The 25,753-nt window shown below is 35.1% G+C and overlaps 2 protein-coding genes across 5 annotated transcripts in view; both read right to left on the reverse strand.

The window, feature by feature from the left end:
* Nucleotides 1-1,225: 1,225 nt before the first annotated feature.
* Nucleotides 1,226-1,675, reverse strand: LOC145681321 (uncharacterized). The gene has a single exon (XM_081752984.1). The coding sequence runs from the start codon at nucleotides 1,673-1,675 to the stop codon at nucleotides 1,226-1,228; it is 450 nt and encodes a 149-aa protein (XP_081609110.1).
* Nucleotides 1,676-7,053: 5,378 nt separating this feature from the next.
* LOC145663979 (uncharacterized) overlaps nucleotides 7,054-25,753 on the reverse strand; it is a 39,583-nt gene continuing 20,883 nt past the window's right edge. For 3 of the 4 annotated variants that reach the window (XR_014127307.1, XR_014127306.1, XR_014127305.1), the window contains exons 3-5: nucleotides 16,119-21,251; nucleotides 11,535-11,971; nucleotides 7,054-9,194 (exon numbers count right to left, since the gene is read on the reverse strand). Coding sequence is in view for 1 of the 4 variants with exons in the window: in XM_081730245.1 (XP_081586371.1) it covers nucleotides 20,027-21,251 (1,225 nt within the window). In the remaining 3 variants the exon portion in view is untranslated. Of the gene's footprint in view, nucleotides 9,195-11,534; nucleotides 11,972-13,996; nucleotides 21,252-25,753 lie in introns of those variants that run through there. The other variant, XM_081730245.1, reaches the window with a different exon arrangement.

Below are 25,753 nucleotides of genomic sequence, written 5' to 3' on the forward strand. Positions count from 1 at the left end.
TTCTGCCTATTGTTACCTATAACTCAAATAAACCTAAAAATATATTGCTGCACACCTGATTAACTACAGTACGGATATACACAATGAGGACAGATATATGGGACACAGTGGAGGACTCATCCATCATTAGCGCGAAGGGTTCATCGGAATTCGCAAGATACTGGGTCATTTTTCGTTCATTTCTGTAGCTACAAAGTCAATAATATTTGAACATATAACATTAGCGTAGAGAACTTGTTCGAGGTTCATTGCATTTATTTCTTACTATTTAATTAGATGCACGGTAAATGACACATGATTTTGCGCAATAACATAGGCAGTTCTAAATATCACAGTTGTCTTTTTAACAGGAATTTCATTCACAATTAACACGAAAGCCTCTTACTTTGTGTACCGGAATTACTTGCCTTTTAATCGTCAGGAGCGTTTCCTTTATTAAAATATAGTCTAATATCCATTTCCTTATGTTTTTTTAAGGTGCTTGTCAACGAAGAAACTACCAATTCACAGCTGCATTGACTGCTTACTAATAACTGAAAATGTTCTATTATTATTATTATTATTATTATTATTATTATTATTATTATTATTATTATTATTATTATTATTATTTATTGTGCTACTCAGATGAAGTATGATAATCAGTGGTATCAGCTGCAAGATTTTTCTACAAGACTAACATAGCTCGCGACAATAAACATACTAAAAAAGTAAAGAATTGTTACTAAAATATGGAGTTGAATTATTGTACTTTAAAACAAATTATATAGCCTAAGAAAGGTGGAAAATATCTTCCCAGGCTGGGAAGATAGAACTAAACCTAGAGACAGGGAAACCAAAACTTAGAAGGGGGGAAATTCCCAGGCTTCCCTGGCTACAAATAAATCCCTGTATATATATATAGTGAAACTTTTATAAAACAGAAGGCGATGGGTCCGAATTTTACTCGAAGGAATAACAGCGATAAGGACTGTGAGGAGTTTCCATTATAGACAGATTTCCGTTTTATTCAAGTTCCGGTTTCTACAAGTTTCATTGGATATATATATATATAGTCATAGTCAACCATTGTCAATACACTGCTGGATGAAGGTCTTTCCAAATCTTCTCTACAACAATCCATCTTCCATTTCCACTTCCTTTTCTGAATGGCTTGTGGTAGGTGCATACACTTGAATCACTTGTAGTGTATATCTCTAGGAAGTTTGACTACAAGCCTTGCTACTCAACTAGATATACTATCTACCTCAAGGACCTTGTTTTTCAATTTTTCGTTGATAAGAAATCCCACTCCGCCGGTCTTGACACATTCTGATCCTCTGTAGTAGAATAAGTGTCCGTTCTTCAGTTCGATTAATTCTTCTTCTTTCCTTCTTACTTCGCTCAATCGGACGATGTCCCACTTGACTTTCTGTAACTCTTCTTCCAGCTCCTGGAATCTTGCTTCTGAAGCCAGGGATCTTGCATTGTATGTAGCCATGGTCAGTTTTAAATGGCAACCTAGTTCGTAACTCCGGGAATTCTTAGCACCCTCTGCCTGCATGTGATTCTGAACGTTGCCTTGCCCAGACACAGTTCGGCTTCCGGAGAATGAGGATCTTGGCTTATTGTGTTCTATCATAATTGTTAAACAAGTTGGAGGTATTTGGCAAAAGTTACCGTGTCGGCCAGACATGTTGGTGATAGCCCTCCCTGTTTGCCTTCCTATCGTTAGGGAGACCTGTAAGTTACACCGTGGACAGGAAGTTACCAGTCTGCACCACTAGGAGGTACGGTAGGACACAAATAGCTAGCCCGTCCGGTTCCATACGTCGTCGATTAATTCTCAGCATGCGGGTCCCCTGGTTTACTACTGGACACCATTACGCAAATATATATACAGGGTGCGTAATTTATATTGTCCAACCGTGCTAACAGAAAAACTAAGAGGTAGTGTTGCCACGAGACGAGACGAGACGAGACTTCAGGCCGTCTCGTCTCGTCTCGTGCAAAGCGTGTCTCGTCTCGCAAAAATGTGCTCGTCTCGTCTCGTGTCTCGTCTCGAGAGGTTCTGTCCCGTCTCGTCTCGTTTTGTCTCGTAAAAATATAGCAGCATACCATCGGAACGAAAGTAAAATGTTGCAGGCTGCACCATGCTAATCAAGATACAACTAACAAGGGAAAGGAGGGAGATTATATATCGAAGTGGAAGATGGTTTATATACCAATCGAAAGCACTAATGACGCCTATTACAAAACTGTAATAAAATTTTCCGAATGCATATACTGTGCGAGTTATATGAATATACAGGGTGTCCAGAAAATCCATTTCCACCCTTTGAAATCGCAAAAGATGAGACAGATGCCAAAACTGGAAAACACGTTTTTGTTCATTATAAAAGTACAATGTATCAAAGCAAACATTGTTGTCTCAGGGCCACCGCAGAGTCCCAGGCGGGATCCAACTCAAAAATTACAAAAGGTAAGGGGGTCAAGTAGTATATCGTTCGAAACTTCTTGGGAAATGAAAGAAGACGAACAAGTCCCAACTCTCTAAAATTACCCTGTGCAAAATGGCGGCCGGTCAAACTGTCAGCAAAAACGTCATTGTAGAGTCTATGGTCACCCTCCAAAGAAAGAAAAAAAACTGAAACGGCAAGACAGATGTCAAGAAAGAAAAACATGTGTGTCATCTTTACAAAAGTACAATGATTGAAAGTACAAATGTTTGTCCCAGGATCCTCCACAAGGTTCCAGACGGAGTCCTACTCAAAATTTTCAAATGGCAAATATGGTCAAATAAAGCTGTTGAGAAATAAAAGAACACGGAACAAGTCTCGATCCTCTAAAATTACCCTGTGTAAAATGGCGGCCGGTCAAAATGTACATCTTCATTTCGATTTTCTGAGCACGTTCACTTTCCATTTTGAAATCGGCACTTGTTTTCATTCTGAGGCATTTGTACGTATTTACTCTTCCTGGTGCAAGGAATTCTTTCGTTTGAATCATTTTATAATTGATAAACCAGATAACGAGCATAAGTACCACTGTTGTGCAGTCATAAACATAAATAAGTAGAGGTAAGAGTCTTTACTTCTGATGGCTCCAACCTCTTCTTATTTATGTTCCTGGAAGTACATTATATGTTAACTAGTCAGTTCTATACTCAAAGATGTCAAATGTTGTCGTTTCTTTTCTTTATGTCTTAATTTGCTTTTATTATATTATTTTTTTTATTTATTTAGACATTACTGGGCTAAAAGAGCAGAATCTCACAGTAGGGGCATTTCCTTTCTTTCCGTTGAGTACAAGAATTAAAGTGAAAATAAACTAAAACCCGGTTACAGAAAGAACAACTAAAATGCAAGGTGTTTGCACAGTATTATCGTAGAGCGTCCATACTTGTTCTATCTGCTTTCATTTAATAACAGCTTTAAACGATGTGCTACTTGACCTCCCTTGCCATTTGAACAATTTGAGCATGACCCCGCCTGGGACATTGTGGAGGACCCTGAGACAAATATTTTTACTTCCAATCATTGTACTTTTAAAATGATGACACACATGTTTTCCTGTTTTGACATCTGCCTCACCGTTTCAGGATTTTTTGGGGGTGGCCACCGACTTTACAATGACGTTTTAGCTGACAGTTTGACCGGCCGCCATTTTGCACAAGGTAATTTTAGAGTATTGAGACTTGTTCCGTCTTCTTTCATTTCCCAAGAAGTTTCGAACGATATGCTACTTGACCCCTTACCTTTTGTAAGTTTTGAGTTGGACCCCGCCCAGTACACTGCGGGTGGCCTTGTGACAAGAATTTTTGCTTTGATACGTTGTACTTTTATAATGATCAAACACATGTTTTCCAGTTTTGGCATCTGCCTTATCGTTTGCAATTTCAAGGGGTGGAAACGGATTATCTGGACACTCTATATATTCATATAACTCGCATAGTATATGCATTCAGAAAATTTTTATTACAGTTTTGTAATAGGCGTCATTAGTGCTTTCGATTGGTATATAATCCATCTTCCACTTCGATATATAATCTCCCTCTCTTCCCTTGTAAGTTACAAGTATTACCCAGAACACACAAGACAAAAAATGTCACGGTAGCTACACCGTAAAGCCTTCACCTCTGGTATATGTGGTAGTCGGTTCGATCTCGGTTAGTGCCATGTGAGCTTTGTGGTGGACAAACATTGAATGTGTGTGGAGACCGCGGTGGCTCAGTGGTAGAGCGTTCACCTCTGGTGCTTGGGGTCTCGGGTTCGATCCCGGTCCCGCCAAGTGAACTTAGTGGTGGACAAACCCCGTGTGCGTGGGTTTTCTCGGGGTTCTCCCGTTTCCTCCCACTTTCTTCATTCCACCATTTCATTCATTACTCATCATCACTGTCTCCTTTAGCCTAACCGGCATAACCGTGGGACGTAAAACTCAAAGATTTCATTTCATTTCATTTCATTTTTCGAATGTGTGTGTTTTCTCGAAGTTGTCTAGTATCCTACCACTTTCTTCATTCCACTAATTTTCCCATCATCATCCATTCGGCCAAAGTTGCCTAAAGGTCTTAAAAATAAATTCAAATAAGCTCACAAGGCAATTTACAAGATAATATCTCTCTGCTGTTAGTTGTCTGAGGCTTCTCGACCCTGGCTTCTTTTTTTTTTTACATTCTAAAACATTGAAATTTGTTTCACCAGTTTCAATACACGAATATACAGTAAATTGCTCATAGGTACGTCGAAGATGAAGACACTAATGTTAAATAATGTTTACACGACAAGCAAAGTTCGATGTAAAGGTGTCATCATCCCCGACACTATCGTATACTATCAGCCCACTTGCTTTATATTGTCTGTATATATAAAGAGAGAGAGAGAGAGATGGAAACATGGAAAAAAAGCTCCGAACCAAATAATTTTATTGAGTAATGGAAAGTATTTGATTGAAATTTTATATGTTACTGCACACTAAGCTCTACTTAAAGTGCCATAGTAATGGGAGCTGAACGACACATCGGACGAAAGAATGCTTGGAGCCAGTCTTCACCTCCATGGTTCAAATCTGTTCCCATAACCGCGGGGTGTGTGCTACTATGTGGTGGTTGCCCCGTTTGTGTAACAAACTCATGACAGTACACCCAGATTAGCTAGTGGCTAAAAAAAAAGTTGATTTTTGGGTGGCCATTTTGGATTAAAGTTTCTTATATTGTCGGGATCTATTCGCAATCATACAACGTACATCTTCATACCAAGCCGAGCGGTCTGCGGCGATAGACCATCGGCTTGAAGGCCCCGGGTTGAGTCCCGGAAGGGTCATGTGTATGGATTTTAACAACATTTGTTTTTTCGTATTGTGTCAGGGAGCGAAATCGTACGGGGTAAAAGGATTTCAGTCTGAAAAAAATGGAGAGAATATCCTCCCCAGGATACTTTCATGGGAGTAAAGAATTAGTAAAAATATAGGATATACATTTTATAGCAGGTTTAAAAATATGGTTTGGGTATTCTATTTCTTTTCTGTTAATTATGTTCTTCAATGTTCGAATTTTGATTATTCTCATGATATTTTCTGTTTTCAACGGAGTTCCATGAATATTATACCAAATGTTCTTTAAACTTATTAAGTTCGAGAGGTTTTATATGCCTGTAAGAAACAATTTCTGAAGATAATTCAGGTCCTAATGAATATTATTCACTAGGAAAGGGAAGTATTCCCCTCCTCTCAACCTGGAAGCAGAGGGCAATTTCGAACTCTGGTCAGATCAAACATTTCCGCGTAACAAAACGAAGGCCCCCCTGTAAAACTTCTTTACCTAAAGCGTTATTATTAGTATCATAAATTTGCTGAAAGCAAACAATTTGAAGGGTTCGTCGATAATATCTTTGCTTTCTTTGTCCTCCGCCAGCCTTCCAAACGAAGAGGTGAATTTTACAACATGACTGCTGTATAATAAGCGAGCGATTGGTAAAATGGTAAAAGTGTGTTTTTATGTGTATGTGTATGTGTGTGTGTGTGTGAGAGAGAGAGAGAGAGAAGACAATTTTAGTTGCAAGATGACATACTTCAATTGCCGTTTTCGGTTCATATAGCAAAAAGAATACCGCCACCAGAGAATAAAGACAAGTGTAGACCTTACCCAGTTTTCAAATTGAATAGATGGTGGTGGTAGTTCGGTTTCTTGACCTTGTAAAAATCTTCCCTGTCTTTGATTTTGTTTGTCATCATTCCAGCCAGAAATAAAAAAAAGAGAATTCCTCAGTTTACAGCAAGGGGAATTGGGGACAAGACATTAAGGATGATATTCCTGGAAGCTCATGTATCACGATTGTTTCATTCAATAGACAGAGGACACTTTTCTATGAAGGTTTTTCAACATGTTTTCTCACAAAGGGGATTTTCCTTTTGCAACCTATATTATTATTGGCAATTTCAATCTTGGCCATTCCCGCCAGCGTTTTCATTTTCGAGACACGAGACGAGACGAGTCATTTCACGGGACGTCCCGTCTCGTCTCGTGTCTCGTCTCGTTTTCGAGACGGGACAAGTAGTCTGTCTCGTCTCGTGTCTCGTCTAAGAGGGTTCTGTCCCGTCTCGTGTCTCGTCTCGTTTACGAGACGAGACGAGACGAGACACGAGAAATGTCTCGTTTCGTGGCAACACTACTAAGAGGGAGGGAAGCGAAATCTTGCATGAAGCAACTGCAGGAAGGTGGACACCTAGCCCTGTATTGTATCACCGGATGAAAAGTGTTGTCAACTCAACACAAAGTTGTATTTTTTAAGTAGACTACGTTAAGTTCTTACAAATTTTAATTCTACATACAAATCGAAAACAAACAATACCACTTTTATTGTTCAGTGTTGCAACTAATTATGCTATAATATCACAAAAATCCAGAAACTTCCCAATTTTGGAGGTCTCTACAACAGTAATGACGCAAGTGAGACGGATGGTGCATCGCACATCGAAAGCACCTTAGTGTCGAATATTATGGTCAGCATATGGTGTATTTCTATCAAACAGAAGAAAAAAGCTACAAGGAATTCAAAACTTGACTTCTTGCAAAGGGCTTTATTTCGAAAAAGAGCTGAGATAAGTATCACATCTAATTACGTAGATTATTTTCAAAAAGATGTAAAGATCATAATGCCGTTTACCGCAATTTGATATTTTACACCGTTTAGGAGATATGATAATGTATGTTAAAGTTTGCAATACTGCTAAAAGTCGTCAAATTAGGGGAATATGTGGTAATCGCAACTACTAAAAACTGTTGGTCAAGAGGCAAAGGTACGAAAACAAGCAACGATCGCTTTAAAAATTTCTCCGAACAACGTCATTTTAAGAAGTATTGCCAACTGTAACATGTATACATGGTAATGTCCAAGAGGTCGGGCGCCCCCAAAATATAACCTCAGTGCCGAAAGGGGGCAATCACTTCAGCTACTAAGAAGAACATTCATTTTTAAGTTATAAATTCATCAAAATTAACACATAATTACAAGCAAATTGTCCCTCATTGCGTTACAGCATGTACAATTTATTGAACTTTTACATCATATGTCTCTCCTGTCTTCACAAAATAACCAACTTTTTAAACATATAGGGGAGGCCGGAGCTAGTTGGCGAACTTTTCATTATTTTTTATATGAGCAGATTGTGCACTGTATTGCAATGTAATAGATGTGTACGAACAGACCAATTTTTCCTCTAATAAATTCAATTTTTTTGTTTTGTTGCTTACAGTTTTCAAGAAATAGAATTTTCTTTCTTTTAAAACGGAGTATGCTAACCGATCCCTAATAAGGAGCTGGTTGGCTGATATTGTAGAACCTAGTTGGCATATTTTTTAAATATAGCAAAACACAAAAAATTGGATTTATTAGAAATAAACGTTATTTTTTAAAATTATATTATATATATATTGCAATGAAGTTGGCTATTTGAAGTTTGAAATGACTTTTATTTACAACATTTAAAAGAATCAGCGTTATGAAATAAGAAAATTTCTTTCTTTCAAAAAGGTAGTTTATTTCCCACTGTCCACTAAGAGCTAAGTAGCTAAGAGAAACTAAGATATGTTTTAGCTGAATTATCGAGAAATGCAGTTTATTTCCTACTTTGCACAAAGAAAGAAAAAAGAATAGCTAGGCCTCTATTTCTGTAACAAAAGAGCACATACAAAATATTCTCGATCCTGAGAATTAGGCCTATTCAGAAATTTCAGAGTCCGGCATACAGTCTTATCTCGATTTCTAAATTTTGACAGTAATCCAATATGTGCATGCTATTTTATAACATTGAAGTAAATATTAGTAGAACTGTAAACTACATAATAATAAAAAAAACAATGTAACAATAAAAGTAAAACGAAATAAAATTTCATACGAGGCTGTTTGGCGCACTTGCAAACCAACCCCAAATGCTATACGCCAACTAACCCCAAGCCCATGTTGTGCAACAAAGTCGTAAGTACTCAGAAATTGTTTGGCATTTACGTTTTATTGTTTGAATATCCATAAAAACAAAGTTCAGATCTAACTAATGCTACATTATTTACCTCTGTACTCCACATTGTGACGATTATGTAATGTTGTGACGGGGAACAAAAAAAAAAAAAAAAAAAACACTTCAGACTGGCAAAAACACTCTTATATCTAATAGACGCCATAATCCGCAAGTTACGAATACCATATGAAGGTGGCAGTTGCATCCATAGGTCGCTTTTTTATGACAGCAGCAACAGCTCATTATGTTAATTAATGAAGGAGTTATATGCAGTTCGTCAACCAGCCCCTGCTGCCAACCAGCCTCGGTCTCCCCCACTAAGTAAACGTTAATGTTATTCTAAATGGTTACCTCGTTCAAATCCTCAAATATTTGGGCGATGATTTGACTAGTTTCTATTAATTACTCTTAGTTTCTTGCTTGATATTCATAAATACATTCTTTCTGTATGCTTTTTACCAGATTATCCAGTTATATGATAAAAATACCAACAGAGTTGGGTGTTTTCCGTTTGGCAGTTTTGTCCATTGGCAGAATTGTCCATTCTACGATTGGCGCATTTCGTCATTTTCTCGTTTTGCAGATTTGTCTATTTTCACAATTGGCACATTTGTCATTTGGCGGATTTGTTCGTGTCCCCTTTCAGTGGTTATTTTACAAAAAGCGTAATTGGGATTCCTTCCATACGGCTGCCTATTATTCTGTAAAGGAAAAAATTAAAACCAAGTATTTTGCTGGTAAGTGAAAGTTAAAGTAATAAATACACTAACTACACCTCTTTAATTCGTAGGTTAAATTTTTAGTTAATTATTGCAGGTTTAGTTTTGATAAGTTATTGCTTTCAAACTACAAATATGTCCGGACATGAACCTGTGCTGATCATTTAATCCGTTGACTTCATAGTTATTTTAAATGACAGTTAATTAACGTCGCATCCTTTGTTCAAGTTGCTATTATTAAGACTCAGTCTAGGATTTTCTGTTCACGTATAAATAATAATAATAAAACTTATTTCATAATTCGATCTGTGTAGTATTTTATTATCATTTATATTGCGTTTGGACGCATAAGGATGTGACAGGTCTGAAAGTGCCTATTCTTTTTCTATATTATTCTCAATGAACCAAAAACATGCATGCCTTCTTAAATTAAAATTTTCATGCGATAGGAGTGGGAGATAAGCAGAGAATTGAAACTCAAAAGATTATCCCATCTCACTTTTTGTCATACGGGAAGCACGGAACTTCAGTAGTAGCCTCCTGTGTGGGTTCCCTGGTTCTATCTACGGCCAAGAAAGTTTCTGGTAGAGGTCATCGAGTTCTGTGGGTTCTCGATGGTCACAGAACTCTATCTATCACTCTATTATTCTATCTATCAAACAATTATTCTATTATCATTCATTTGTTCTTTAATCAACGTCTTACTTAGGGTAAATGACATATTTGTGGGACGTTAAACTAAAAGAAAATTCATTTCATTTTAAATCGTTGTGTGTAGCCTAACGGTCTGAGACGTTAGGTTGAATATTGTGAGACGAAGCCAATTGCGGTTTATATCCTTCTGAAGAGGAAGTTCAGGATTTTAACTGTCCTCGATATTTCTATGTTCGTATCCTGCACTGTTCGGAATATGTCGAAAGGAGGTGAGGTGCAGCTTTCGAACAATATTCCGATTGGAGCGAACTAAAAGAAAAAGTGGGCGAGCGCTTATTTCCGGTGCGTAAAGTCTGCGGGTCGATCTCCGAACAAGTAAGTTCGCGGTAAATTGCATAGTGTCAGTAGATTTTCTCTGGGTTCTTTCGTTTACTTCTACGTTCTCATTCCACCGATTCTTCCATAATCATTCACTTGCCTTAATCATCCGTCTACCTTACTGCGTAAAGCATAAACGTGGGACGTTAAACTGAGATTTTCATTTCATGTCACCTTTTGTGTCGTTCTTTTATCTTTAGCAGTTTTATTAGACGTTTTATGTTAATGCAGAGGAACCCTTAATTAAATTGTGATAAAAATTATATATCGCGACGTGTTTAAAATTACGTATCCTAAGAAAGATGTGTTCCCAAGCATGATAAATGGAACTGACGATTTCTCCAAATTGTTCAAAAAAAACTAAGTCCCACCGAATTATAGATTAATTTTCCATGATGACTAAGTCTTCAGTTTCATGATTCTATCTCCAGACCTTATACCAATGGATTTCTACCTCTTGGGCTTAAGAAAGATAAAAATTTAATAATCAGTCTGGCTCAATGGTAGAACACCCACTTCCGGCACTACGAGTTCGTAGTTCATTCCAAGGCTATGTGAATTTATAGTGGAGTACTTATCTGATTTAGCCTAAAAGGTATAAACGTGGGACGTTAAAATAATCAAGAAATAATTCAACTGAACTTATAAAATTAGTAGAATCCTCTTTGTATTCCCGAAGAAAATACCATACAATATTCCGGAGTTCTTACCAAGTTTTCAATATCAAGGACCTCTTTTTACTTTGTTACTTTTGTTGTTCTTTCTACTTTTGTGTTTATATATAAGTGAACTATCCATTTCATATGCACTGCAATACAGTGCTAAATGTATAAAAAAAGGACGAAATAAATACAATACAATGAATCTTCTATTATTTCTAACATTTCATAATTCAAGGGCAGAAACCGGTTCCTTATGAATAAGCTCATTGAGCGATTCAATTGATCAAATGCCTATAGGAAACTCTTACTATTTGTTCTTTGTAATTGTCTTTTCATGCATAGTATTGAATTTTAACTTCCAAAATATGGCGCGCTTAAATAAAACAACACTCTTCGCACAATAATTCATATGCATTCTTACATGTAACATTTAATTTCTACGTACATGACGTAGAAATTCTACGACATCTAATAGTTATACTGTTCGCTTATAATTCCAGTCTCTCATTTTAATCTTGGAATTAACACTTTCGGGACTACCTATTCTACCCCTGCACACTATTAAGACTCTGAGACATGATTTATATATATCTAAAAATGACAAGTACTAATAAAAATTAGTTCTTACCTTACAGTGATTATTTGGAACATAATTCATCTTTCAAAAAAAAAAAAGTCCACTTTTCTTCCTTATACATAAATGGAGAACAAACACTAGAATTCTTCATTACGACAATTACGCAACATTTGTTTCCACAACTTTGAAATAAGAACAATAGTTGTATTAGTTAAATCCTATAATAAAAACATTAAGTCAGTCTACTTCGCTGGATCCGTGACCAACAACACACACACACACACAAACAAACCATGCGGTTTCCCTAGTCAATATGACGTCACTCAGTGTTTGCGACCCAGCGCGAAGGGCTTGTAATCTAGGTGGCACTGATGTAGATTGAGTCTTTATACGAAACAATTCCATATATGCATCAGTTCGACAGCTAATTCTGTATGTGTTTTGGCGTTAGATCTGCAATCCCTGTTTTCAAGTTCTTTCATAGTGCCCTGTAAGATTAAGGCAATGTGAAAAACTTTCACAAAATGGAAAAAAATATAGCTTTGATGAAAATTATTTTTTTTTAAATATTTACGTTTCCTTTTAAATTATACTACTATAATATTTTTTACAGTATATGTAGATGACGAATATTAACAAAAATCAATGTATTTAGCAAATATTGTTCCAATACACATATTTATAGTTTTCAGGAAAATGAAAGGATACAAGCTTATTTTCCAAATTACCAGCGACACATGCTACACACCTGCAAGCTAATCTGTTTTTTCTTGTAACCTATGGAAAAGCGAAAAACGTAAAATTTTGGAAAAAATTTCGGAAAAATGGAAGAATGAGAATTTTACGGAAAACAGAAAATTTTCCAGATAGTGGAAAACTATGTTTCCGAAAACGGCGGAGAAGGACATCCTTTCTCATATAATTGGAATTCAGAGTGTTTCCCAAAAACGGAAATAAACTTCGGATTTTTTCGAAAATCCGAAAAACCAAAACGGAAACACGGTAATTTTTCGGATATTTGAATAAATACGAAAAATTTTCTAAAAATTGGAAGACGGGAAACTTTCTTTAAAATCGAGAGACAGGAAAGTCACCGATAGTCAGAAAAAATCTTGGGGAATGGAACACAGCAAAAATGTCTTTACAAAACCGAAAAAAAAATAGAAAACGGTCATTCATAAACTACGTAGCCCATATAAATTTGATAATTATTTTCAAATATATCATTCCATTTCCTCTTACTTATATACAACACAGATATTTTTGTAATAGGACTATACGTATAGACTGAATATCCGTACAAGCCAATTGATATGTGTAGCAAATATTGATTTTAAACATATAGTGTGTATTATCCAGCAAAGCTTACAAGTTGCCGTCATATTCTAATGGAGATAATTTTCCAGCTAACGAGTAACATGCTAGTAACTAGCTAGAAACTTACGATATTTTCCAAGCTAAAATCAGCATCTGTTGCTGGTCTATTATGTTCTAGCAAGCAAGCCAACTATTTCCAAATTACCAGCGGGTTCCAGGCTGATTTTTTGCTGGTTCCATGAAAAAATTTCAACCTGGGTGCTACACATTGAATAATGTTCGATTAAAAAAAGGTTGGTTTATACAGCTTCAGATTGTAATTTTCTCGAAATTTTAAAATATTTTTGCTTAATATTTGTATTTGTACTTTATAGCGCATATACGTAGTTAATACTATTATTAAAAAAAATACTACTTAAACAGTTCAATATGTTGATATCAACCTATGATACACTGCTATAAAGTAGACCTAAAATATGCGTCCGTACTTGCTATACTTACCAAAATAAGAAGAAAGTATAACTCCAATTTTAAGTAATGATGTCCTAATAAGGTAGCAAAGTCTTTATACATTTCTGTGTTCTGTATTTCCATCTTTTTTAAGTATGATGGTATAAAGCGAAACGCAACCTTTGTTTTTATAATATTTTAGGGTAAGCATGATAACTATATTTCTTTGAATAAGCTATGGTTTATAGATGTGTTGCAAACCTTGCATATTTTCTGTTTTTAAATCATATTACCACTGTTCTTTTAGAGACAGCCTTACGGCGCTCAACGCCAACTACTAGGCCACTTCAACTTGTAGTTCAAGGCATGGTTATCGCAGAGAACCAATAATTTTTGTCTTTCTAAATATAATTAGTCTAAACTTATATTCCCTAATTAGTTATCTATAATTTCCTCATACCTTATTTTCTTTCATATGTAATACAAGAGGCTATAACACAAGAAAATATTTATATGTTTGTAACATCTTAAATCATCAATTATTACTTGGTATTCTCCTAGTGTACCTAATTTATTTAAGTCAAATTTTAGTGCCAATTGCCTTTACACAATATTGAACTAATTGAGTGAAACTAATACATAATGACACGTAATGTCTCAAAGTAACGTGTTCAAAAATTAACCTGCTAGAAAGCGAATAATATCGTAAGGTTTCATCCTAAAATCCAAAATTTATCTCCTAGTGTTTACCAAGAAACTTCTTCATAAAGGTATAAAGATGTCTCAATATCTATTACTAATGTAATTTTATCTATCACCACGTTAACAACAAACAAATTCTTCGATTTATACTTTATTTTTGCAACGTAAATAACTTCTTTCTTCGGCAAAAATTGCTAACAATTCAATTTCTCTCCCACGCAATAAAACAAACGAATATTTTATCGTTCACGCATACATATGTCTATAACGCTTTTTCACCCTGAGAGAATTTTAATAAGTAACAAAGACCACTTTCATTATATAAACGACATATATAATCGATGTATTTTATTTCTCTTACTTAAAGCCTCAGTATTTCTTGCTTACTCATTAATATGCAAAGACTACGTTCTATAGTTATTTAAAACTAAATTATTTAAAACTAAAAACTCTCTGCATTTATTTTCCTAAATACTGCTGTAACGGTGGAGTATATTAGAGGTTAAAAAACAGAAAAAGTTTTCAACAACCTCCCGTTAGGCGGAATCTCGGCAGCAGCAGCGCACGCTCCGAAAACCAAGTATATCCAAAAGTAGTGAACTAAAATAAGAATACTAATATTAATGCTGGAACGCTTTAGGGTCGTAATTAACAACTTACTTTTCAAGTATTAAATAAAATCGCTACACCGATGATATTCACGATGTTGTCAGACGTAGCGTGGACTCTTCACTGAGATGACGCAAACAACATAGGCACAGAACTTTTAGAAGTTGCTTGACAAATATACGCATCAACGTATTGTTTGAAAAAACATGCTATTAACGAATTTATATGAATTTATTTACAACGATTGTTCCTATAATACCATAATATATCAAAAATTGTATTAATATACACCAGAGGTAACACTCATCACAAAAGAACGATGTTTTAATACAAATAGTCATTCAATAATAATTTGAGAATGTCTTAGACTTTGGTTAATGTTACCGATCAGCATAAAACTGCATGAATATTAATTCACCTTTTAACTTATATTAACAAGTATTCAAAAGAGAAAAGGTACATAGAATATTGAAACAAACAAAAAATACTACATACAACAAAAATAATAATACAATAAGGTTCCACTACTATGCTTATGAGTCTCTGCTGTATAAATGAGAGTCCACACTGCAAAAGTGATTGTAATGTTATCTGATATGTATAAAGAGAATCATTTTACATAGAAAGAATTGTTTTTATTCATATTTAATTTAATCTTTCTTCATTGTTGGAAGCAGATCATGATTCTGATAATTATATTCGAAACGTATATACATATCCTATCAAATTTAAGTAAAGTGCGATTATATTATTACGAACAGTACTGTGTTAGCAATGCACAAACGTAATTCAACTTTGATTCATCCATTTTCATTTACGTTTTTATTTTTCTTCGAATTGATACTATACTTGACGAAGCCTAACCTAACACAATCCACTTATATAATGTAACAGTACGAAAATAGTGAGTATTATCCTACGTAAAAGATATACAGAACTTTATATTTAAATTCCAGTTATACCACTGTGTTATAGTTACGTGATTTCAATGTACGTGAATGAAATGCAATCATTTAATGGAGAAATAATTAGTAATTTCTACGACATTTAGATACTTTTCACTGAATTATCTACCCAATATGAAAGACATTATAGTTAACACTATACTTATTTCAAAGGTACAATTTTACCTGATTAAATGAAAGATTTAATTTATATAGATAACTTTTGTGACATGCTTAGGTTTCATTTTATATTTCGTTGACTACCGGTAGTACGATTTTATATTTAAGAGCTCTTCGTTTTCATTCAGTTTTTTCTGATTGCTAACGGTAATCACGTGACTTGAACAATTGTCTAATTAAATATACTTATGTGAGCGCAATGCTTCTTGAACACTAAAGGTTAACTTTCCTTTGTTTTGATCTTAAACTTGCAGAATGTCTAATAAACATTGTCCAACTTCTATTAATTATAACACAGGCAATTAATTTAGATTTATTAACCGCCGTATTAATATTCAATTCCTTTGAAAAATCTTTCATATGTGGCCTGATGTTATGAACAGGCTGTTTGCATGTATACTGTTATCTTTATCTTAAAAAAAAATCTTCTTACCTTGATGTTGACACACAATACTTTACTCTGTATTCAAAGAGCGCACTTTGATCAAAGCAGTACTATTTTTTGTAGCTGCTCAAATACACAAAATGTAATCATATATAAAATAATTCTAATAAAATTTAAGATGACTTTCTTCTCGGTACCTTCAATCTCTTCTTTTTGCATTGCTGCTGGTCAAGCAGAGTTGCCAACAAGTTGACACAAAAAGTAGCTAACCGGGAGATGAAATCATGCCAATTTTGGGTGAAAAGTCGCTAAAAAAAATTATTCCTGAAATTCCGTCTTTCTTTCTCTCGTTCTCTCATCAAATGTGTGATCTTATAAGTTATTTCAGATATGTGATTAATTCAAGGCATAATATATCTAGGCTAGAAAAAGCATACATAACAAATAATTTCACTTTTTGTACAATATATATATATATATATATATATATATATATATATATATATATATACTTCATGGTCAATTTCACTTCAATGAAATCAAAAATAAGTTTAGAAAAATGAACAAAAGTAAAATTCTACACAGAAAAAGAGCTTATTTTCTCTCCCCTGTTACTGAAGTTTCTACAGATAATCACATGCTATCGGTAATGCATTATTTGTGTATCTGAACGGAAGCTCTGCACACTAAAAGACATTAAAGTTTGGAGTTGGTCTCCGTCAGAGGGCAGGAGATACCTGCAATAAGGAGAAAAATGCTGCGTACTTTGCCAGCTCTTCAACACTTCCGCTGACTCAAATAGGCAGAAGGGAAATAAACATATATCTGAACTATTCGAGCTAATAGTACTTGTCTACACGAGTAGTTCTGTAGCAGCACAGAAGTTGCTAGATTTGTATCTATGTCGCCAAACTGTTATTCAAAAATTGCCATAAAAGTCGCTAATCAGAAAAACTATTTTTTTAGCTGTCTTGGATACCTAATCACCTGGATTTAGCGACTTTCCACCCAAATTGGCTACACTGTGGTCAATCGCTCTTAATGTCGCAAGTCAAGTTTAGACAGCTATTGTGGAATTCAGAAAGTTGCTGAGCGGAGCGCTCAGTCACACCGCTCGAAATAAGCGGAAGGCAAAAAAATGAAATGAAATCTTTAAGTTTTACGTCCCACGGTTATGCCGGTTAGGCTAAAGGAGACGGTGATAGTGAGAGATGAGTGAAATGGTGGAATGAAGAAAGTGGGAGGAAACGGGAGAACCCCGAGAAAACCCACGAGCACGGTGTTTGTCCACCACAAAGTTCACTTGGCGGGGGCTGGGATCGAACCCGGGCCCCAAGCACCAGAGGTGAACGCTCTACCACTGAGCCACCGCGCCCCCCACAAGCGGAAGGCAAAATTCGCGAAAGCAACTGATTTACAAATGCTGATGGGAGGGCGTGTACTCTGACACTCCGTCAACTTTTAAAATTCTTAAAATTCTTATTAAAATAACTTACGTAGTGTGACTATTTTAGTATTACCTCACAGTATTAACTCCACGTGTATCATTAAATAATGTAGAAAAAACTTTCCATACATTAATAATGTATATATGAAACATGAAAAAAAAAGCATATGTTAATATTTCCTTCAGCGTAATTAAGCAAATGAAAACGATGCTAGAAGACTGTTGAACAACGGCGCCTGTGCGGGAATCTCCTCTGCTCTCTCTGAACGGTGTTCAAGTGACCCCTGGGGAAGAACGCAGATATGGACCAGGTGTAGGATGGCACGTGCTATATAAGAACCAGCAAGATCTTGAGATTGTGACCGCACTCACTTCGAATCTAACGGCGGGAGATCAGAAGTAATACGCGTTAGTCCACCACCAGAGCAGCACATTTCCAAGTATGAATTTCTAACTTACGAGTTGGTGTCACAGGAGAAACTGGAGTGTTTAATTATAAAGAGTTGAGCGTTCCGATGCTTAGAAGAAAGCGAGCAGTAACCCACAAACAATTTACATGACTTAAGGTAATATGAACATCTTTTCCAGCACGATTTCACATAACTTGGATTCTGATGAAAGAGGTTTTTAACTAACTTTTTTGTTTCGCAGATATTGAATTCTGGCAGCTCACAGCATATAGTTAGTTAAATTCGAATTGTCATATAAAGCTAGAACGTACCGTATGCCTCTAGTAATTTCTGTAATTTTCTACTTTTCTTCATTGTAATAAAATCACTTACTACAAATTCTCTCTTTGCTTCAACCTGTGTAAACCTGAAGCCATTTGCAAACCTAACTCAATTCATAATAACTTGGTTACACAAATAGCTGGTACGAACTTTGGTATATTCTCTCATCTGAGATTCATGATCCTTAAAAGGATTTCTATTTCTATGTTTCCGGCCGAAATTTTACATGAACCAGCATATGCTCTCGTAAAATACATACAAGTTTTAAATGAAGAAGAAGTAAAATATCTACGAAGTTATCAGCAACTATCAAGAATACAGCATTTCGATCAGTAATTTTTAATCGATTTTTCTAACGATAGAATGTAAAGTACATTGTACATACAAGGTATACATGAATAGTTTCATATGTATGATAACAAATGCTTACCCAAACGTACTTTATAGTAAAATCCGCTTTGGTACTTTTGATTATCTTTTTATGACGTAACAACTGCCTATCAGGGGCTTTTTATGTATATATTAACACGTGTTTTGCCAAATTTGATTTGTTAGTAAATCATTTCCACTCTTGGCATATTTGAGTTTTTTTATTGTATGTATTTACATGTGTTGCTAAATTTCTCTTGGTAATAAATACTTTTCCTCACTTGCCATATCTGAGTTCCATCTGTATGTACTATTATGTGTCGTGCCAAATTTCATTTGCTACTAGATCCCCTTCCACACTCCTGGTACGTGTGATATTTTTCACACATATATTAACATGTGTGTTGCTAAATGTGTCTCGGCAATAAGTCCCTTGGGACACACTTCGCATATACCGAGTGCGTCATTTATAATGTCAAACCTTGATAACGGAGATACCAAAAGAGAGAGAGAAGCGAGACTTTGCACGAAGCAGCTATAAAAAGGCGCACATTGGTAGTCTTATTACTTGATATCACCGGGTGAACAGCGTTGCCAACTCAATATAAAGTTATGATTTTTTAAATGAAGCGACATAAATTGTATTGCATAATTGAATTTAACACTAAAAAGGAAGACGAAAGATATGCCACCTGCAGGTCAGTGTTGCAAACTTCTCGAGAAATAACGTTTAATATGTCAGATTTAAACGCTTTTTGCACACAGGGAGTGAGGTACACAAAGGTTTTGCATAACACTTTAAATATTAGCCAGAACGGTTTAAATTGACACCAAGTTTAGATGGGTCCGTAAAACATTGTTGACATAAGAGAAAAGACAAAAGTTGAGTGTGGATATGGTGGAGTAACTCGAAAAAGGCCAAAGTACATTACGGTTTAAAATTTATAGGACAATTTGGTATGTCATAAGAAGTATTCTCACGTTTATTTGAAGTCGATATTTAAAGTATTGTGCAAAACCATTGTGTACCTTACTCTCTGTGTGAGCAAAAGGCGTTTAAATGTGACACATATTTAACGTTATTTCTCGAGAAGTCTGCAACACTAACCTGCGGGTGGCATATGTTTCATCTTCCTTTTTAGTGTTGAATTCAATTATGCAATACAATTTTGATCGTTCCACTTAAGAAAAAATTTTATAATGGTTTGGCAACACTGTTCATCCGGTAATGTCAAATAATACGTCTGCCAATGTGCCCCTTTATATACTTGCTTTGTGAAAAAGTTTTGCTTCTCTCTCTCTTTTGGTTTCTCCGTAATCAAGGTTTGATATTATAAATGACGCACACGATATAATTCTTTCACCTGTATGTAATAATGTGTGCTCTCAAATGAGCTTCGAGTAAATATCTATGTACAATCGTCGCATAAATTAGATCTTTCACCGGTGTGTATTATCATGTGAGTTACTAAACCTCTTTTGGCAATAAAGCCCTTTCCACACTCTTGGCATACATAAGGTTTTTCACCTGTATGTATCGACATATGTGCTGCAATTTTAGACTTCGTAGTAAATCCTTTTCCGCATTCTTGGCATACATGAGGTCTTTCACCTGTATGTATCAGCATGTGTGTTGCTAAATTAGACTTCCTATTAAAACCTTTTCCACATTCTTGGCATACATAAGATCTTGCACCAGTATGTGTTAACATGTGTTTTCTCAAGCTTGAGCTGCGAGTAAAACCCCTTCCACATACTTGGCATAAATGAGGTCTTTCAGTTGTGTGTATTAACGTATGAGTTGCTAATTCTCTCTGCCTAAAAAATCCTTTACCACACTCCTGGCAGATATGAATTGTTTTACATGTATGTATAAACATATGTGATCCTAATTCTCTTTTCCTAATAAACCCCTTTCCACACTCTTGGCATACATGAGGTCTTTCACCTGTATGTATCAGCATGTGTGTTGCTAAAGTACTCTTCTCGTTAAATCCTTTGCCACATTCTTGGCATAAATAAGATCTTGCACCAGTATGTGTTAACATGTGTTTTTTCAAGCTTGAGTTGAGAGTAAATCCCTTTCCACATTCCTGACAAATGTGAGACCTTTCACCCTTATGTATTAACATGTGAGTTGCTAAGTGTGTTTTGGTAATAAATCTCTTAGGACACTTTTTGCATACATGAGCTCTTTCACCTGTATGTATTAACATGTGTTTTGTCAAATTTGACCTCCCAGTAAATCCCTTTCCACACTCTTGGCATACATGAGGCCTTTCACCTGTATGTATCAACATATGAGTCGCCAAACTGTACTTCGTATTAAATCCTTTTTCACATTCTTGGCATAAATGAGGTCTTTCACCAGTATGTAAGAACATATGCGTTCTCAAGCTTGAGCTGCGAGTAAATCCCTTTCCACACTCCTGGCATTTATGAGGTTTCTCACATTTATGTATTAACATGTGTGTTCCTAATTGTGCTTTCGTAATAAGTCCCTTTCCACATTCTTGGCACATGTGACCTTTTTTGTAAAGTTCCCTGTTAATAGATTTTTCAACAGAAAAAGGATTTTTCTCCTTTCGTGTAACGAAGGTATTTTCTCTTCTGGAAAGGGTAAATTTATGGAATCTACAAATAATAATAATAGGAAGAAATAAATAAAGGAGCACGAAATGGAAATAAAGAATATGAAACTCCCGAAAAACGCAAACATTGCCATAAAAGGTAAACACCGATAAGATGATACTTAATTTTCATCAACTTCCCAGGCACTCATACCTTATAATTCGTGAAAAACTAAAATCTGATACTATTGAAACATTACGTGAAATGGTTTACAAATATGTAATTCAGAACAATCCGTACGAGTTATATTTTCCGAAGGAAAACTGCTCTTTGTGTCAATATCAGAACTTGTTTATACATTTAAATAATCGAAATAAGATATATATGTCAAGTACATATGAAAGTAAATTGTTGGCATGTACAATGACCTTATAGAGGAAAATGTAGGTAGGAAATCAATGAATATGTTTATGGAATATACAGTTAATTCACGTGCCAGAAAATTTAGTAAATGCGAAAATTTGTGGCAATTACAACCACCAGATACTGTTACTGTAACAAGGAAACAAAGCAAGGGTGTAAGAACTTTTAAATTTTGCACCAGATACGTCATTTGAATAAATATAACAATAACTGCGGATGTTTTTAAAATCCTCGAATTGCTTGGATATATTAAATTTTAATCAACATTACGATCTCGATGTCCAATGATATACATATCTAGGAGCAATTTCGACTTTAAACCTTTGGAGAAACCTTCCAGTTTTTAATCCCTTGTACCTTTTCACTTATTTATAAGCAATTTGATTATGATTGTAAGATTAGACGCTACGATAATATGGATAAACAATGCCCCGTTAGTCTCCCTTGGGTTATTAGTATTAGAGACTAATAGATTCATAGGTTCTCATACTGTAACGTCCGTATCTTACAACATACAAAAACAAGTGTGCTATTCCACATTCTGATTAGCACGTTGAATTTAAATTTGTAATAATGTATGACATAAGATGAACACAAAATTCTATACTTGGTTTAAATCACTGCCTAGCAAGGTATGTTAAAAAAGAAAAACGTCTCCCGGTATTATTTGCATCACGAAAAACTTCAGTGTTTATTGTTTATTACTTCGCAAGTTAAAATATCGCGCAGGGTAAATGGCAAACTCTGTATTTAAAAAAAATAGAAAACGTGCTATACATTACATTATAAACGCAGAGCAGCTGAATAACTTGAGAAAAATTTTCTAATACCTTGCGTGCCAAACTTCAATTCGCTTATTATCATGCTACTTTAATTGAAATGGGTACAGAATTAGAAATGTACGGGAAAAATTATCATGTCACGAGTATGCTTTGGGAAATACTCTTTTTCCAAGAAAAGGGAAAAGACTTGTGTATTACTATTCAGGACTTAAATTTCACATCCACCACTCATTAGCTCAGGGAACGACTGAATCATTTGAAATGAAATTTCATACTGAAGTTACCATTGTTTCCGACTGGGACGAGGACCTATGAGCAATCGAACATATGTGAATTATAGGCCACACTTCGGGTATTTGACGAGCGGATAGTGTCACGATGGTGGAATTCCCTATATAAAATCTTTTTTAAAAACCAGTGGGCGAGAGAACGACGCTTTAAAGGATGAAAGCGGGCTATTTATGTAGTTTTCTTAAAATATATCAAATGACTTTTTTGCAGTATGACACAAAATTAATATTTTAGGAAAACTACGTTTTCCTGTGAATGTCATCAAATGTTATTTAGATGTGAAACCATACATCTTAAACACAACTCTAGTCTTGCTGGGAAATTTTAGAATGTGCTCAGCCTTACACTGTAGATGGATTTATCGCATAAAATTTCAGAAATCTCTTCGAGCAAACAGAGTTTTCATAATTTTTCTTCAAAATTACGCAATTTTCTTGTTCCTCACGTATCTGTTTACTTAATCGGAGTAATCTACTTGTGGGGAAAATATGTCCGACAATCATACTTTCTTTCTGCGTTATTCACACTCATGTTACGTATGTAATTTACGAGTTATTACACTACTACGTTCACGGGAAAAGGCTTTGTTAACATTCATCACCAAGTGTATCTATGTAGCTTTAATAGGTTCGTGCATTATATTTAAGTTTTAAACAACCGCTTGAGGCAGTAAACTATATATGATACTATACACCTAATTTTGTGGTGAGAACTTAATGGTTTCAAATCGTTATAACGACGAAAATGGAAAACGAAATCACATTCAAAATAACGGTTTAGAAAATATATTCTCTTCCCATCTATATCAACACATTCTGAAAAGAGAATACACATTTCGTTTATATCATCTCAGTTAAAGTGCCCTTCCTTTCTAAAAATGTGTCCTGAAACTCCAGTGACAAGATCGAAAACCTGCACAAGTCCTGAACCGGAGATAACAAAGATAGCTTACCCTGGTTGTATTTACTGAACGATATCTGTAATTGAAAACTTGAAGTAATGGTATGCTTTTTTGGACTCTTTTGTTGCTGACGTTGCACCTTTCTCATGAGGTGTGTGCCCTGTTGGCTTAAAGCACATAAAATATTTTTGCAATTACGTTCGTGGTAGTATGAATGAGGACCGAAAAGACTTGAGTTGATTTGGGCTAGTAAGGTTAGTATTGTATTTCTATTGAAAACTTTAATAGGGCATAAAAAGTAATACAATATTCTCAGACATACTTCATATTTAAAAAGGAGACGTGCGTATCAGAAAAGTGTGAGTCAATAAAAAAACTTCACAGGTGTTACACTCATCAATTCACACCACGATCCACTGAGCGCACTTTGTACCTCAACCCTTAGTGATCTACTATGACCTATCAATTTTCGCAACCACTGTGATGAACTGTCATCTACTATCTTGGACACCAAAGCAGCACTTGCTGAAAAAAAGCATTATGGATTAACGTTTCTTATGTGTGTTTTATTTATTTAAAGTTGGTGTGAAGGGTCAAACTTTGCCGATACACGTCAGTGCAGTCTTCGTATCTCGATTACGTATTTCTTACCTTTCACGAAAATTCACGATTTCTCTTACAAAATTCATCCTAGATATTTCAAATTTTAGAGAAGGAACTTCACAATCAGTCGAAGGCAGGAATCCATCTCGATTTTTTATTTAAAATTTCCTTCTTGTTAAAATAGATATAATATTAAAAAATTGGATATAAACTTCCAGAATCAAGAAATTTCAACACTGAAGAAAATTCTAAATATAAAATCGGCTTGAATTGCTCCCTTCAACAGGTTATGGAGTTCCTTCTCTAAAAATTTAAAATCTCTAAATTGAATTTTGTAAAACAAATCGTGAATTTTCGTGAAAGGTAAGAAATACGAAATAGAGATACGAAGAGTGCACTGACGTGTATCGGCAAATTTTGACCCTTCACACCTACTTTAAATAAATAAAACACACATAAGAAACGTTAATACATAATGTTTTTTTTCAGCAAGTACTGCTTAGGCGTCCAACATAGTAGATGACAGTTCATCACAGTGGTTGCGAAAATTGATAGATCACAGTAGATCACGAAGAGTTGAGGTACAAAGTGCGCTGAATGGATCGTGGTGTGAATTGGTGATTGTTACACCCGTGAATTTTTTTATCGACTCACACTTTTCGGATACGCACGTCTCCTTTTTAAATATGAAGTATGTCTGACAATTTTCTATTATTTTTTATGCCTTATTAAAGTGTTCAACAGAAATACAATACTAACCCTACTAGTAAGAGAAATTGTGTAGTTTCATGGAAGGTGAAAAATACAAAAGCGAGATTCGAAAACTGTAGTGACATCTATCGCCAGAACTTGTCCCTCTAAACCAACCTGAAATGTAGTATATGATTAAATTACATTTTGTGTTGAGAAAAGCAAGAAAGCACAAAGAACGTTCACATTTTGTTGCTAATCAGAGTGTGAACCTCTATGGCTAATTACCAAACGAACCTTTCCTCCACTATAACTGCAGATCACGTCATTATTATAAAAGCAAGGTTTAATATTATTTATAACTTGTTTCAACGCAAGTCAAAACTACAAGAAGCAAAGTTTTAGTGGCGGTAAAATGAAGAAGTCATTTCCTACGTAAGTCAGTTACTGAAGATGAAAGTCATAAATATTTTCGTTCTTCTTCGTTCTCTTTTTTATCTCACACTTCCTATCAGAAGTCATCCATTTTGTTTCCCTTTCTAGGCATAAGTCTAAGGACTCCTGTTAGTTGTAAGCTTTGCGAAGAAAAATGTTCGCACATAATCCCCATATATATTTCTTAAGACTTTCAGCTACTGAGAAGTAGGATTCTACATTTGCACAATAGAATAGAAACATTGGCTTATCTAATTATGCATTAATCTACTTTTAACAAACAACGGTATGAATGTCGCACACGGAACAGATATCCAAAACGTTCTTCAAAATACAACTGAATTCCTTATTTGAAAATCTTAAAATTTTGAGTTAATCAACTTCTTACTGTCAATCACTGAAAGAATTTAATGCTTCATGTTTAATAAACGGACCACAGC

Source organism: Thermobia domestica, chromosome 1 (genome assembly GCF_964235325.1).
Source record: "Thermobia domestica chromosome 1, izTheDome1.hap1.1, whole genome shotgun sequence".
In the NCBI taxonomy this organism is placed as follows: domain Eukaryota; kingdom Metazoa; phylum Arthropoda; class Insecta; order Zygentoma; family Lepismatidae; genus Thermobia; species Thermobia domestica.

Coding starts and splice junctions, on each gene's coding strand:
- LOC145681321 (XM_081752984.1), bottom strand. CDS start 1,675: ATGTCTGGCCGACACGGTAACTTTTGCCAAATACCTCCAACTTGTTTA.